Source organism: Ixodes scapularis, unplaced genomic scaffold (assembly GCF_016920785.2).
Source record: "Ixodes scapularis isolate PalLabHiFi unplaced genomic scaffold, ASM1692078v2 PGA_scaffold9__187_contigs__length_104089568, whole genome shotgun sequence".
NCBI lineage: Eukaryota > Metazoa > Arthropoda > Arachnida > Ixodida > Ixodidae > Ixodes > Ixodes scapularis.
Genome location: NW_024609884.1, coordinates 20,294,711 through 20,311,971, shown reverse-complemented (window position 1 = coordinate 20,311,971; position 17,261 = coordinate 20,294,711). Strand labels below are relative to the sequence as shown.

General features: G+C 48.7%; 1 protein-coding gene across 2 annotated transcripts in view; it reads right to left on the bottom strand.

Annotated features, from left to right (window-relative positions):
* Nucleotides 1-278: 278 nt before the first annotated feature.
* LOC8037048 (BTB/POZ domain-containing protein kctd15-like) overlaps nucleotides 279-17,261 on the bottom strand; it is a 126,765-nt gene continuing 109,782 nt past the window's right edge. Inside the window, exon 4 of one of the 2 annotated variants that reach the window (XM_029974709.4) lies at nucleotides 279-1,456. In XM_029974709.4, coding sequence (XP_029830569.1) covers nucleotides 727-1,456 — 730 coding nt within the window. In that variant the 3' untranslated portion in view covers nucleotides 279-726. The remainder of the gene's footprint in view (nucleotides 1,457-17,261) is intronic. The other variant, XM_029974717.4, reaches the window with a different exon arrangement.

Genomic DNA, 17,261 nt, shown 5'->3' with positions numbered 1-17,261 from the left:
CAAGTTATTATTACTGAGCATTTGGAAATCAGAAAAAAATTCACCAAAGATGGTGCCTCGACTCTGACGTGAATTCTCCATTACTGCCAAGCCCTGCGCATGAAGCCTCATACGCGCCTGCTTAGGAAGATGCTAAAGGTTTTTTGTGGTTTTGTTTTTTTCGCTCCAAACTGCCGTAACGACATAGCTGTGTCCATTCGAGTTCAGGCTGGCTCAAAAAAGATAAGCTGGCTAAGAACGGAGGCGTTGCGACAGCCCTTCAGAAATGAGTCGTCCCATGTCTCGATGCGGTCTGAGATCTTTATTGCAGAGTCGCTCGTCAAGTCGACGGTAGCGGGGATACACGGGGCGGTGTCCCGACGATGAAGCTTGCAGTACAGAGCGCGTGGTGTGATATAAAGCACATACCCATCGAACAACACGGCGCTCGCCATCTTGAAGACGGCAGCCCAAAGAGAAGAGGGCCTGCCCCACGGTTCCCCCACAACTCCTTCGTTTGCACAAATAAAAGAAGCCGTGCCGTTGCTCGCGACTGTCACTCGCGTCCGTCCAGCGATCGGCGGCACACGCAGTCCACAGGGCTCCGAGGGCACAGTTCCGACGACTCCCGGATGCACACTGCGTGGCACAGGAAATGAGTCTCAGCCGAGGGCGGCTCCGGGTCGCTCGACGCGACAGTTCACCGCGTCCCGGCCGCTGCTAGGGTTCGGCGGCGTAATGGCCCACTTAGAACGGCAGGTTCCTGCGCACGAACAGGTACTCGCTGAACTGTTGTCCCTCCACGCCGCCGCCGTTGGACGCCATGACCCGGAAGCCCGCGTTGAGAAGCCGCGTGATGGTCTGCAGCGAGTTGAGCTTGCAGTAGCCGTTGAGAGGGAACCGGATCACGTGTTTGGTGTCCTGGTTCCAGGCGACACCGCTGCGGGCGTCCATGAGCGCCTGCGCGATCTCCGGGAAGACCTGCTCGACCAGGGCCCGCTCCCCGCTGATGACGATGCGCTCGCCCATGTCCGGACTGATGTTGAGCGCCAGGCACTGGTACGAGGCGTCCTGGAAGCGCTCGGCGTCCTTCTCCGACGGAGAGACGAGGCCGTCGCAGTGGTTGGCCGGCGGCCGCTTGCTCTGCTTGGGGGCGCCGGGGCTCAGCTGGGACGTGGTGCTGGCGATGGCCGCCGGGCTCGCCCCTACGCTGGCCGCACGTCTCCGCTGCTGCGCCTGCTCGCGCAGGGGCTCCAGCTGCCGCGTTAGCGCCGGGATATCGTAGTAACGGGCCTCCTCGTACAGCAGTTCCAGCTCCGGGAAGTCGGCCGGCACGGCCACCGTGTTGGTGCGCAGGAAGTTCAGCACGTGCCGGAACATCTTGCCATCTCGGTCGATGAAGTAGTGCTGCTTCAGACTGTCCAGCACGATTGGGATGCTACCGTTGAACATGCGCGCCAGCCGGGACTCCGGGTGCCTGCAACGACAACGGCGCTCAATCAACCAACTTATCCGCACAACTGCGCGGCAACAAACACATCGTTAGCCCGACTTCCCTGTGGCTCAAACTGACGCTAAAAGGAATCTGTTGGGGTTTTTGGAGAGGTCTGTTGCCAACATATGCATCCGAAAGTCATTTATAGCCTTCAAAACCTGTTATACTTCGTCTTAGCATAACATAGAGGGTTGCTTTGGCTGATGCCCTCTCTGCACAAGCCTTCGTGAAATACAGCGACCCTAAAATTTAGGGGGCACAAACGCAATTCATCCGGGCATTACAATGCATCACGCGAAGAAGCGCTCATTTTTAGCCTGATATGTCTTTTTGTTAATTTTCGTAGAGTTCCTTTCGGGCTTTGTTTTCTTACAGGAATTCAGAATGGAAGCAAAAGCAAAATTGTTGAGAAATCGATCGGTACAAATAGATCGCATTAGGAGAGATTATTAAATTAATTGTTGCACTTAATTCTAAAGCGGCACCCCACAATTCTCGAACACGCTCGAGGCTTTACTTTTTAATGCCTTTATTCGGAGGGCATGCAGTTACTTATTCAATGTGACGCCGCTGAATTAACCGTCGTGGTCGCGGTTCGGTAACCGTGTTTAGAAACCCACTCGGTGCACCGCTCGTTTAATGTGAAGGATCGTCGTCTTTCTGTTGATAGTTCCTCGTACAGCTTTCGACGGTTCATTCCACTCTACATATCGGACGGGAAGAGCTCATCCATCATGAGTTTCGGCCTGCCTCCACTTGACTAACCTCGTGCGGCGTTAGAAAAGCTTCCGACCAAAATAGAAAATGTTAGCTTCTTGATTCCCCCGGGGCATGAGCGTGACCCACCTTCCATCTTTCTACGCAAACGGAGATAATAATAATTAAAAGCGCTCGTGCAGAGGAATACCCCATCTCAAACGTTCCGTGGAGTGGTGCTTGCAGGAATAGACCGACCCTTACAAAAAAAAAAAAAAAAAAAAGAATGAAACGAGTTTTAATTGATATTGTAAAGGATTCACTGAATTGAGTCTCAATTGAAACTATGAAACCATAACAGGATATTGGCCACGGAGTTTTAATTAAATGCTTCGCAATTGCATTTCAATTGAATTTTTGGCAGTAGTGTTTCAATGGAATTTTTGCAACTGTCTTTCAATATAAGTCTTTGCAACTGCGTTTAAAAAAAATTCTGTAACTCGTTGGGAATTTTTATTTCATAATTACTTAGAGCATAGAACATGGAGGAAACGAAGCACATGAAGGAAACAAGCAAAACATCATACAGCACTTACTACACACTAATCACACTCTCACTCAACACAGTAATCACACTCTTTATACGTATGATCAATGCGTGGCGAAATATAAGACGAATGACTCAGCAGTCGGTTGTGAGGTAATGAGTTAGTATGGTATATCTTATGACAGAGACATAAGCGAGCTATTTTGCGACGTAAATTGAGGTTAGGCATTGATAGACTAGTTTTCATTGAGCTCACGCTTGCGGTTCGATGAAAGTTATTAGGAATAAAAGCGAGCGGAACGATACTGAACTGATTCCAGGGCGTTAGTTAGTTTGGAATGACCGGGGTCCCAGATAGAAGAAGCACATTGTAATTTAGAGGGTACAAGCGTTTTGTACAGTGTTAGTTCGAAGATGAAGGGGCAAGTGAAAAGTTTTGTTTTAGATAACCCAGCATTCGATTAGCGTTACTAATAGCATACTCAACATGCGTTTGCCAGGAAATACCTGAGGTTATATACACACCTAAGTATTTATAAGAAGAGACAGAAAGTGAGGGGACATCTTCGAGAAAATAAGAAAAATTACATTTAGCGATACTCTCGTGGCCTTGCATTTAGTCGTGTTAAGTTCCATCCCCCACCGCCGTATATACCCTACATATGAAAGGTATTCATTTGGCCGGTGACCACCTCAGCATTTATAAGGGTTCCCAGAATGCTATCCCCTCCTCGGAAGTCTGATAAATGATAATCAGTGTTTCGGCGTCATTAAACTTATCCCATACTTGCTAAAAAAAAAAAAAAAGAAAAACATTGGTGCAAGCAATAATCGTTCAGTGCAGTCGCTAAATCCACGAAAGCGATTCCTAGCTGGTATGTTATTGCTTCTTTGCATAGTAGCACTCAGGACAAGACCAGGCACGGTAGTTGCTCACTTTAAAACATTTTATTCCTTTTTTTTACGAATTGACTAGTATAATAGGCTTAGTGATTTCATTATAATCACTGGCAAAGTGAAAAGGGCATGGCGTGTCTTTCAAACTCCCGGCCTTCAGCACCCGCTCCATGCTTTCCACCATGCTTCGACAGCTCGCGCGCGATTGATTGATGTGCGCGATGCGTTGAAGCGTTTTCAAGGGGGAGACTGAAGGCCCGTTCACACTCTTGCGACCTCTTAAAAGTGGGTTCCTTAAAACCTCTTACAACCAGAGGAGACACTTGCGCCATCTATTGGGTAGCAGTGTAAACTCGGCGGTCCGGCATATTTTCTATTTCTCTCGCGCATTATCCTTTCTTTCTTGGCTCAAAAAACCTTTGTCAACGTTATAAACGAACCTTTCATATAGGTCTCACGCACATTTGAGCTCGGAAATCCCGCAAAACCTTCGCTGTTGTGAAATGCAGTTCCAGGGTCACCGCATAGATGGCGCCGCAATGCCAGTGTGCTCTCTCGTCCTAAGAAATTTTAGGAAGTTTTAACAGATCTCGTCTCTCTCGGTCGTACTCGGTCGCAAGAGTGTGAACGGGCCTTCAAGCTTGAGGGGAAACACGTGAAGCTCCTCCGCGTTGTTCTCACCTTGTCAGCGACCTTAGAGTTAACATAATGCACGATATGCTCTCGAAGGTGTCAAAAGTTATGGTTTCCATTTCTTGGACCAATAAATCTGAGCAAGTATGTTTATTCTGAGAGAAATAACTCATGGTTATTTGCAGCTGTGCCCTTGCTGGGTTCCTCAAGAGCAAAGGGCGCAAACCAGCTGATGTCAACTACTCAATTACAAAAACTCGTTTGAATCTCCAATGAGGAGACAAAGAAATGTCTGTCAAGTAATACAACTCAAGTGCATGTCCAGTGACTCAGCTCAAAAATAAGAAATGACAAAAGATATCTATACATCTAATGAGTAAGCTTAAAATAATCAATACTGAGCTCTTAATAATGAAACTCATTTGCAAATGTAATAAGTAAATTCAATATAATCGATATTGAGTTTTTGATGATAAAACTCGTTTCCATGTCAATTGAGTAGATTCAAATGAATAGATATGAAGTTCATAACGAACAAACTCATTTGCATTTTTAATAAGTAAATTCAAACGAATATATAATAAGTTCTCAATGACCAAATTCAATTGCATTCCTAATGAATACATTCAATAAACTCGATACTGAGTTTATCATGAATCAAACTCAATTGCGTTCCTAATGAGTTAATTCAATAGAATCGATATTCAAGTTTCTTATGATGAAACTCGTTATACGTCGAGTTTATATTGAGTTTCAATTGACTCTATAGGAATGCATTAGCAACTCAACTGAAACTCATTGATCATATTTGTGAGGGGAGGGCGTGTCTAAATTCCCGCGGGAACAGAACACTGTGAAGAACTATGCTCGTGCGCCTGTACCTTTGACTGGCATTGCGTTAGCCTGTTACCGTGTATATTATAGCATTAAAATATTTATTGCGAATTAATCAAGTGCTCTACGCTTCCAAACTGAAAATGATACAAAACTAAAACCATCCAGTCTGAAATCCTTGCTCGTGCAGCGATTGAACCCTATGGTCTTGGGTAGAGAAGCTATAGTTGTTGCGAGGTGGGTTGAAATGACAGGTTTCCATCGAAGGAAAACGCGGGTTTGAGTCTGAGAATTTTAGTGATCAAAGCAGTAGGCTGGTAGCAATTTTCCGAAACTCGCTTTTTCCTCCCACAATTTGCCACGCGCGATGCACGCAACAGGCACAGCAGCGCGTCATCAGTCAGCGTTCAAGAAGGCGCTCAGTATACAAACCGCGAATCGAGTCGTACAATGTGATACAGTGTCCTCGGAGCAATCGAAGAAAGGGAGCAGGCCTGCGTGCGCACAGCGACCTTTTGCTGGGGGCGATAGTCGGGACACGCCCCTGTGCCGGCGAAAGCTCCCCGAGCGGTTGTGGATCTAATCCGCGGTACTTTGCATAACTGCCCAGCACGGGACTGGGAAAGAAGATCGTGAGCCATGCACAATGGCCGCCCGCAACAAACACAGGACGCTCAAAGCGAGCATTCGGTCGGAAAATGCTCTCGAAAAAGGGGGCGTCGCGCGCGTTTCGTCCGCAGGGCATCGCAGCCGTGCAGTGGTATTGTCATATAGTAGTAGTTCCTCGTAGTGGTTAAACGTCTCCTTGGTAAGCATGGCACTAGAATCGCTGGCATGGACAGGACTATAGTGCTGGTACAACACGTCCGATTTTTACTCACTGAAGAGCAAATAACGCACGTACTTCGTGGCGTCAAGTCGCTGCACAACTTGCGTGCAATCTGTTCAGAAATTGTAACAAGGCAGTTTTCCCCGATCTCTGGCAAACTAGGCATGCCACTTGGATGCCGCTGCCGGGCTTCACCTTAACCTGCCCTGCGTGAAAATATCCCACATTTTACAGAACTCGAGCGCCGCCTCATGACACGCGAAACTCGATGCCTTTAGCAAAAGCCATGCGCCGTGTTGGACCCGCGAGACGCGTCCGGTTCGGATGGCCGCTTATGGAACGGTGCCGTTCACGCCCCCGCATGCCCCCAATAATCCCGCGCGCTCGTCATCGTCCTTATTTCCCAATCGGCCGTTAAAGCATCCGACCCGTATCGCGAGCGGTTCGATTGCCTCAAGGCCAAAAGCGGCGGACGTTGAGGGCTCTAATGACCTACGGCGGTGAGTGATATGACACCAGAAACGCTCTCGTATGGCTCTAAATGTCGATCGGAATCCAACGTGTGCAGCACATCATGAATTCCTCAAGTAGCATTCATCTTGTCTCGCGCAGCGCGCAACAAAGTGACTTTTACCCGAAGCGGAGCAGCAGCGAGCCATCTTTCATCTATCTTTAGGCCGAACGAGAGCAACGCCTCGCGTTTGACGGCCCGCCCCGACAGAAGGGCTGCAGGATTCAATGAGGCTCCGCTTAATCACTGTAATCACCGACGCGCCGTTGTCAAACGTACTTCCTGGAGAATGGCAGAAAAGAACTTGGCCGCGGCTTCGATGTGAAGAGGCGCGGGCGCCGCATTTTCTTTCGCTTTTTTCAGCTCCAGTTGAGTAGTCATGAAGGGCAGGGCGAGGCGCGTCCTGTCCATCCCTCGCAGCCGTTTTTCCGCGGCAGTGCTCTGCGCCGTTCTGGGACGCTAAAGCCTGTTCTCAGGAGAGGTGAGGGGACACTCCTCTCTCCCTTCCTCGCGACTGTGAGCGCGGGCTCACAGCTTTATGAAATGTTCCTCCTTCACAAGCGTAGACTCTCATGCCGTGAGGACTCCTTGGCTTCTTCCAGGACACAGGATCCAGAGGCCTAAAGAGGCGCGAGATGCTTAAATGAATGAACCATCACGCAGCGGTTCCTGTCAAGTGTGAACACAGCGTCATTGACCCCGTAAGTGTGACGTCACTGCTCCAAACCAAACGTGTGCTACGGGCGTTGTTATGAACGAATACATGGGACTGGATTTCGCTCAAAAAGGGCCATCGTTCAAACATCGGACGTGGAATTTAAACGTCCACATATATGGGAAGCCTAGATTTCCCACTTACCACGGCAGAAGTTCGCCGAGAATATGCTGTTTCTGAAATATTTTCGACGGCAACTTCCGGTCCTCGAGACGTCTGGAGACGCCTGCTGCAGACAACGAACGCATGAAGAACGCACACGCTATGACTGAAGTATGCCGTCTGTAATTTTGATTCATTTGCAAAATGATACGATGTTGATCTTGTAATTATTGGGAACATGGAATCGCCTAAGAAAACTCACCAGGTTTATAGAAACAAATTGTATTTGCGTGCGATACAGGATACTGTCTGACGGGAATCATCACACGCATGAAGATCTGCTAAAACTACAGCGAGAAAAGCATCTGGTTAGAGCATATCATAGCAGCCTCGGGCCCTCTTTTTGATTTTGCAGTTGAAGTACATTGTAATGAGGGAGCAATTATTTTGACTCTAACATGAGCGGATAGAGTCCACTTCCATTTTCAAGCTCGCAGTATTGGTGCGTGTTTCGTACCAGCTTGTAATACTCACCTCAAGCATCGATCAAAGCTGCGCACAGCCCGTGCGCAGCTTTGATCGACGCTCGAGTTCTTCGCGTCCGAAATCCCACAGAAAGTTGACCCCGAGAGTAGAAGTTTCGTCGATCGTCACCAACTTCCTTTAACGTAGTCGCGTACTTCCACAGAAAGAACCACAGAACGCGCGAAGCCATCGTGTCGTCTGCTAGCAATGCAAAACCGGTTGTGAAACTTTATTAGGAGCTTTTGTCGTCGCTTTATGAGTCGACAGAAAAGGTCTTCATGATTAGATACTGAAAAGAAACAATGGTTACAAAATATCAACTTTTTAATCAGACAATTTCTCGCCTCACGTCCAGCCTCGATGTGTTTGTCCATAACAGCGGTTTGTTTGGAGCAGAGCACCATGTTCTGACGTCATCACTTACGGGGTCAATTGTGGTGGTCAAACCATGCAAGCCTGCCTTGCAATTTACCTGGCGTCACATGAGGAACTAACGTTTCGTATTGTACGAGGTGCTGGAGCAGGGCCCGTTACCAGGCTCGCGTCAAATATTTCGTTTCAGTAGCGGGGAACAGCTGGTGAACGCAAATGACGCTTCAAAGTTGTTTTACAGACGGGGCAGGGAGGTCAGACACTATGGCTTGCACTGGCGGCATATCTAGTGATGGCGCGAAATCGAGAGCCTTCGATCCGGATTCAGTCTTGGGCGGCATGCCCCTGTAGCGCTGCAACTCCCCTCGCCCCCGGCAAGAGAGCAATCAGGCGAAAGTGGCCGTCCTTGGGGGGAGGTGCACGGTACCATTATGCGTAGAGTCTGCCTCCTGTGACTCATATATTCGTGCGATCTGAATGAAAACTGGCCTGTAAGCTCATGGCCAAAGACGACCTTGGAGGCGCTTCTATTATAGTGGTGAACAGCGATATCCGCAGGGCGTCGATGCCTGCGTGCACTTGAAGTTCTAGATTTCTAGGTCTTTAAACGTTCGAGAGATACGTTATGCTTTGTGTTTTTGATTTGTAATTAGTAACCTTAATGAAATATCAGCATTCTAGTGTTCACTATACCACGCGGTCCGCCCAGCCAGTTATGAAAGCGCCGGTCCCATCAGCAGTTGTCTTCAGAACGGGGTTTGTGATTTGAAGAACAATAAAACATATTCTTATATATAATACATTTTATATAAATGTGTTTTACGATCAGGTAAAAAAGTGTATCCTTTGTTTCATTATGGACTCGTTCGTCCTAAAATCAAATTTATTTTAGTTTATATTTTTAACTCACAAGCTCGCCTAGCATCTTTCTGACTCGAAGATGGAATACTTGAAACATGCGGTTCACTCATAACGACTTAGCTGCGATTATTGTAGGTAGGCGGCACCTTCAGTTGCGGCATATTCAGCATTTACTGGTCGAATGATGCGGACAGCCAACTAATTTATATTTATCTAATATGCCTTTGTACATGTCCGATGGGAGCCGCAGTTGGCACTGCACGCCAACGCGTCCCGGCGTACGAACCATACGTTCTTGTTTGTTAACCCTGTTGTGCTAAGTCGAGCTATAGACTTTTCTATTATGACTTCTCCCTGTGAATCTAAGGTAACCTTGCTTTTTTTTTTTTTTTTTAAGTCGAAGTAAACTCTTTTACGATGTACTCCCCCGCGTTTCGGAATATTGCATTATACACGTTCGCAAAGCCCCTTTTTCCAATGGTTTCCGCTATTCATCTAAACATTTACACACCCGAAGTCGCGCTATCACAACAGGTATCCCTGCCGTTGTGAAAAATGAGCACGAAAGTGCTTCGACGAAAACCAATCGCGCGACCGAAGCGAGAGCGTGGTATGTTTTGACTCGAATTTTGGCGAGCCAGTGACAAAAGTGCCCAGTGCGCATACACTATTGCCCCCCCCCCCCCCCCCCCCCCCCCCCTCTTCATTCACAACGCTTTCTCTCGCTCTCGAATTGTGGCAGCTCTGCCCGAAATTCCTGGGCTCGAAGGCGGGCACTGTCGCGGTGCCGCTCGGCGGTGTGTGTGCGCTCTCGCGTTGCCCCAAGCGGCAACATGACCGGTTATTGCTGTCGGAGCCTTTTCCGGTCGAGTTTGCATCACGACGGAGGCGACTGATTTCACGCGGCGTGCTCCGATCGCCACTGACCCCGGCCCAGGGGTCGTCACGAACTGGTCGAACAATGGTGCTCTGCTGGAAGCCTCCGAGGCTTCGTGAGTTCGACCCTTGCAGCTGGTTTCGGGGAGCATGCCGGACGCAGGCCTCATCAGCCCGACGACCGCCGGCAGCGGGCGCCGTGCAACCGCACCATTTTTCTCCACTCGGGTTGCGTCGTTTCCTTGATTTCTTATCCCGCGGGCGTTCTTCAGTGAGAAGAGGTTTCACGACTCGCGAAAAGTCTTCTCCCTTAAGAACGCCTTCGGGATAAGAAACCAAGGAATTGGATCTACAAACATTTAAGTTGTTTTTTTTCTTTTCGTTTTGTTCTATTACTCGCTAATTTTGGCATAAATCCGGTCTTTAAAGAAGCATTTGCCTCTTTATAGAAGGCGGATATGCTCACCCAGCCCGATTCGCGAAGGACCGAGTCTGGGGTTCAGATTTACTTAAATCAAACGTGGTGGTTCTTGTGTTGTGCTTAATGCACAAGTGCGAAAAGACCAGGCCGACTGATAGCCTCCCACGCCGGGGGGGCTTGTTTCAACTTGGCAAGAAGAGGACTGGTGGGGCGAACGTAGAGAGAATAGAAAGCATAATGAATAAAATATGGCGAAGGCGTTCTAACCCGCCTATGATTGATTAGATGGCGCATGGGATCCGGCGAACTAGGTCTGTAAATACTTGCCGCAAGTTGTTTGGAGTACACGAGAAACAACGAAAACGTGTTCACTAGGTCTGTTGCAGCGTAAGATCTGCAGTAAAAACCCCGCCTGCGAATTCCCCCCCCCCCCCCAAAAAAAAAAAAAAAGGTTTAACTCAGTAACAAACAAAAAAATTAAAAAGCGTCGAATGGAGCACCGCGAAACATGCGCCTCTATAACAGTTATTTTAAAGTAGCTTTATATGTTTTAAGTAGCGGTCAGTTCGGTGTCGTTTACCACCTGGCACCATGTCACTGAGTGGAACTCGACCAGAAAAGGACCACTGGCACACGAGCCCTCCTCTGCGTGGGCAGAGCTTTGTTATTTGTGGGCGAGACTCCCCTCTAGATCCTAACCGGCTCGCTGAACCCAGAGAGAACTTCTCTGACAAAAACGAAGGGCCTGGCTCATTATCACTTTTTGCTTCCCGATTGGTTCTCTGGTGATCGGTTAAAGGCGCACTCTCATTGACTGAAAACCGATACTTCGGGGTTTCATTAGCTGTCGGTGATTATTAGCGCCGAAATGTTTCGGTGGCGCCCTCCTATAGTTCCCGTTCATGACGTCACGATCAGAATTTGCCCCGCCGTGACGTCATGAGTCGTGATCTCGACCACTTATCATCAGTTCCGAGCGAAAAGTTCGACGGTGCGTGCAGAAAAAAAGATGAAAGCGTGGAGTCGTCGCATTCTTAAATCAATGTCGTTACAGTTGACACTCTCCCATAGTTCCGCCCATGAAAGAACGATTCATCCAAAAAAAAGACGCCACAGTGAGGGTCTTGTTAATCGCGAGTTACGATCACAGGGACGCTTTTGGTCGCGCACACTGCGAATATAGTTACAACTTCCAAACGCCGGCCACCAGGTACGCCGGCGGCCCGCTCGCGACGCCGCCTTGCCAAGCGGCCAGCTTCCCACACCTGGCCCGCCGGCCGATCTCTGGCGTGGCGGCGACCCCGCCGCTGGCCCAAAATGTTCGGGCGTGGACGTCATTAATCTGAGGCAAGCAGCGCGCACTCCGGTCTCCTTCGCGGAGCCGCCAGGGAACCCCCGAGCCCCCGCGTCGGCCCGCTCCGCATGCACTGCGGCTGCCATTACGTAATTACGGCCTCTATAAAGTGTTTAAACACGGCCGCAGTACGACTCCGGTGAGTCGTCCCCTTCTGGCAGGAGCCGGCTGGCGTTCGACGGGCGTTTCGTCCGCGTCTCAGGCGTCTTTGGGCTGCTGCCAAATCCTGCAACAAGGTATACAGCCCAGGCGGACTCCACGTGGCGGTGGGAGGTCGCCGCAGGCAGGGGGACCGTTTGCACGCAAGCTCGAGACAGAGCGAACACGAGCTTCGTCTTCGCGCAGATATGCCACGCTTGCAGGCGTGACTCCGCCACGCCGCCGAGAACGCTAGCGCGCGTGTCAACCATGTCCGTCACGTGCGCGTAATTTTTTGCCGGATGGATATGACGTTTTCTTAGCCACGCCCTTCACGCGACTAATGTCCGGTTGTCTCCGTCAGGAGCTGTTTCCAGGGGCAGGCGCCGATTCCTCGTTCTTCATTCTGAACCCTGTCCTTCTATATTTAAAAAAAGGTACTGATATATATATATATATATATATAATTTTTTTTTTATCTTTAAAGTTTTACAGCGTTTGGAACCGGCCGGATGTGAGCGACGTCATGTGCATCCGGTATAAAAAGACATGCACGCGACGCACGTGGATCACGCGAGTTAATTCGGACAGGCCTCAACTTGGTCGTATAAAATGTATAAAATGGGCGTGGAAGTATTCTGATGCCAGTGCCTAACGTATCTAAATGTAGAGAAAGCGCGATTCATATATGTAATATACCTTTTTGTGTGTGCTTCAGTGGTGCCTGCAGGGTCGGATCACACACAATTGACCATTGTGTGCATCCAAAGTCACTGTAGTCCCCACCCTGAACAACGTAGAACTCGTCGCTCTAATGGTGATATTGTTCTCCGTTACCGCCACTGGAGTCACTGGAGATTATGCATTACAGCCACTGGATCAGCCTAATATTTGAAAATGACTTCTTTTTTTATGGTTTGCGTTTCTAACCGGAGCCAAAGCGCAATCGAATGAGCTTTTGGCTTGCGCTAAATGTCGGACCACAAAAAAAAAAAAAAAAAAAAAAAAAAAAATGGGACTCTCGATGAAGGCAGAGCTGCCAAAGTCATTTAAGGAACAAAGTAGTTGTGTCGTGTGTTTGTTTATACAGAGGAAAGTTATAGTCAGCCTCAATGGGCGTCTGGTGTCTTTGCAGGAGATGGTAAATTTAACCATTAGTAAATACACCGACCGCAACATATATATACATATATATATGAAACACGGGAGGGTAGGACCTCTTAAGAACTTCATCGCCGTTCTAATCCTGTCAGTGACTATACAGTAATCAGCGCTATTCTCACCTCGAAGCACTTGAGAGGACGCCATTCTTATTCCACCAAGTGACCGGATAGTTTGACGCGGAACAGCGCTAGAACCTCACTGGACAACTTCGGATTTTGACCGCTTGTTGTTACTCGATTCGCTGAAGGAACAAATAATGTTAACAAACAACTTTTTCTTTTTTACAAATAAAGCACTCGTATTTTTTCTCGTAAAATATGTACCAGAAAAAAAAAAGAAAAAGATTCGCCACTTTATAACAGTCGTTAGAAATACTCATACCTGCCTTTACACCTAAAGGCCCGTTTACGTACTTGCGTTGTGATCTCTTACGACTGCATCGTTGTGATCTCTTACGACAGGGAACGCACTGGCACCCTAGCGCTATCTATGACCGTGAGGTGGCGCCTGGAACTGCATTTCACCAGAGCGAAGGTTTTGCGGTATCTGCGAGATCCAATGACGTGCTATCCATGAAAAATGGTCGTTTATAACATTGTCAAATTTTTTTTTTGTTTTTGTTTTTTTTTACTTTTTCGAGTCAAGCAAGTTAGAATGATGCGCGATGTAAATAGGTTATTATACGGAAATGTCAAGTGCTCCACGGGTTCCCCCAAGGGGGCGCCAGTGTGTACTTCGTCGTGAGGGATCTTAAGAGGTCTAAAGATACACGGTCGTAAGCAGCTACAAGTGTGAACCTTTATGCTCTGCTATTTGAAGGATTTTTCTCAATCATCAATGTCAAAATCGAAAAGTCGGGAAGACAACCGAAAAGCGACAAGCTCTAACTCAGGCATTAGTTCGACGTGTTGCCATGTCTGCTAAAATTTGTGTTTTTTTTTGTTGTTTTTCTTACATCGAAGTTGTTTATGATTTGTTTGCCGAATTTTTTCGTGTCCGTCGACAGAACAGTAGACGACAGAAAACCATCGCGCGCACCTTATCATCGTTCGCGCGCGCCTTATCATCTATCATGTGGATTTGACGCGTGTTTCAATAAGAAAATCACAAAACAAGTGTTAAAACCACATGGTAGATGATAAGGCTAGCGCGAACAATGCGAAGCAAGTAGCGCTCCCCGCATGCGTTTCTCGGTAAAGATTGCGATTCCATAAGCTGCAGCGGCAACGGCGCGCAGAGTACGAATTGGGGAGTGACGTCACTAGCCCCACAAACAATGCGAAGCACGAAGCGCTCCCCGCATGGGTTTCCCGGTAAAGATTGCGGTTGCATAAGTTACCGCGACAACGGCAGCCGTACGAAGTCTTCCATATATAAAAAAAAGATTTGGTACCGTGCATTTACTTTTCTTTCGCGATTCATTTGGTATAATATAGACCCTTTTGCTGTTTACAAACTTGAACTGCCGCTCGCGTCCCAAGCGACTTCCGGCCGCACCGCCTTTGGAAGCCTGTTGAGCTTGCTTATGTCACCAGTGGTGGAAAGCATCAATACTGCACGGGCCACAAAGATGGAGATTTAACGAGGGCCTTCGGCTGTGGAATATTACCTCTTAGAGGAAGCAAGTTGGTTTACAGGAATATTCGAAACATTTTAACAGATCTCGCACTCCTTCGTTCTTTTGGCGTTCACCTGGAGAATCGGTGGTTAAACGCTTTATCTACATTTCAAGCAGTGGTGGCCTTTGTTTATTCTTTTTACAAACCAGAAGTTCTATGCGACGTCAAGGACTGGAGCATCACTTGGTGGAGTTTTCCAATAAAAAGGGTCTATATATATAGTGCAGTGGACAATCGTTGCGGGTGATACCACAACTTCGCTGGCCAACCTACCACCTTATCCGCCCATTTACACTGGAAGCGGATCCGCGTTCGCGAAGCGGTTGCGAACGCGGTTGTATAAAGATCCAGTACAATTGCACGCGCACTTGATGTCATCGAGTGCGCGTGCAATGGTACTGCATCTTTATACAACCGCGTTCGCAACCCCTTTGCGAACGCGGATCCGCTTCCAGTGTGAATGAGTGATTACAGCGTGGATTGGAGCCTCAACTTTTATATTTATATTGATTTCTCCTAAACTTATACGCAAATGGACGGGTGCAAATCTAATGACAAAACATAATTCCAAACACACGCTCTTTCCGCGGCCCGCGTCATTGCGATCGAGGTTTCTTCCTAAAGGCTACGGTCCTGCTGTCAAATCGCATATTCGTCGTCCTAGTAACACGCCAAAAAAATGTACCCAAATTCACGAGGAAACCAAGCAGGCTCATCTAGAGCTATACGCGGCTACTCACGCTAACAGAGAGTCCTTTATTTCTCCACGTGATCGGGATCAAGTTCCTGGGAATACTTCGCGTGCGCGAGAGTCATGGTCTCTCCTGACGCACGCGCACAGCCGGCCAATCGTTGCGTCGCATGCACGGCGAACGAAACCAGGTCCGACAGTGGCCGCTCGTCAAGACGCTCGTCAACCGGGCACCTGACTCGCGGCACCGTCCTCGGCCCTGCTGCGTCGCGGCAGTGCGATAGAGGACGCGCCGAGACAAAGCTCCGAGACCCGTTTGCGGAGCGATTAGACGGGGGTGATTTCATACTGACAGACTCACGTTGCGCCCGCCTGCCTGCCTGCCTACCCCCTGTCCCATCGCTGCGGACAGTTGCGCGTGGCACGCAGTGGAGGAACACCGCCAGCAATCAGCGGCGATCTATATACGCAGTGCGCTGTGTAAAGTGCGTCTCCCAAATGACACGGTAGCCCCGAAAACTACGGGTCCCTTCAACTGGGCTGTCTCCAGAACGCTTGTAATTGTAGACCCCCGTTCGGAGGGACACAATGGGTGTATTTATCTAGAGCGTATTACGCTACTTGGCCGCCGCGGAAGGACCTGTTCATCTGCGCGTGATGACGGTCATTCGCGCTGATGTAATTACTGCTTTTCCCCCGACGCGTCAGGCGGCCGCTGCACGTGCCAGGGCTTCATTGCCGTTCCGCGCAGCCGCACTCGGTCACGCCATTCACTTTGCGCTTTGCGCGTAAGCTAGGTTGTGTCCACGCGCGCGCGAGACATGCTAGACTCGAGGAAACTCCCGGCGCGTCATCGTGCTTTCGAGCCGCGCAGTAGCGAGGCCTTCATCATCGCGCTAGGCATCTACCTATCTATCGCTAACAGTGGTTCGTCTTTTTCTTTTTCGTAGTTCTGTTGTTCGTATTTTTCCTTGCTTATTGTGCGCACCCAGGATGGGAGTCATCATTTCGTTATCACGCCAGATCGTAATTGAACGTAGGCAGACGAACACGCCATTCTCTGTTATCAATGGGATTCTTTTTCTAACTCATATTACCATTGCCGTCTTACGTTTGTGGAAAGCTGGCATTGCGCACACCAACAAGCTTGCTTAAAAAAAAAAAAAAGTGAATCGATTTGATTTACGTTTTAGCAATGGAGGTCTACTACCCCATTCGCACGGCCGGCATAAAGGTACCTTTAATATAGCTCCCTTTGCAATCGGCGAATCAGCCCGCGCTCTTGCGTCACGAGCACATACCACGCGCGGAGTATCGTGAACTGATTGGCCGCCGACCCTAAAGGTCCCTAGATAAAGGTAGCTTTATAGTCGGCGGGTTTCAGTGTTGCGTCCGGTTAGTGAGCAACGGTTTTTGGTTTGACGTTGACCACTGCGCCTAAATGAATGCTCATTAGCATCTTTCAGCTCCGTCGATAGAACTTCGTTCGCCTCCTCAGGAATAAAGATTGAAAGTATCGTGTAACTCGCGACTCATATTTTCCACTCAAATATGCTCCAATTTTTCAAACTGACAAACCTACCATCAAGGACCAGGCGTCACTTCTAATGCCCGCCTTCGCAAGCATTCGGACGACCAGGAGTCAGAGGCACCTTCACATTCTCCACGGAACGGACGAACAAACTCTGAAAGATGGACTACGCCAACAAACCGAAGGCGAGGCCCGCAACGCAGTTAGCCTCACTGTCACAACATCCACAACTTTGGGAAATCAATTTACTCGACCTAGCATGGCTCTTCGAAAAGAAGCAAAGCGCCGTAAAATACAAAGGGCACCCGAACGACCAGCAGAAGCAAATTTAGGACTCAAGTGGAGTGGCGTCTGCGGCGTTCCATCGATGTTGTGTATGCACCGTTCTTTCGAGATAAATCACGTCCGCTGAACTCTGGACGCCCGCAGAGTTCAATCAGCGCACCCTGATGGATACCGCGTGAGTTACGC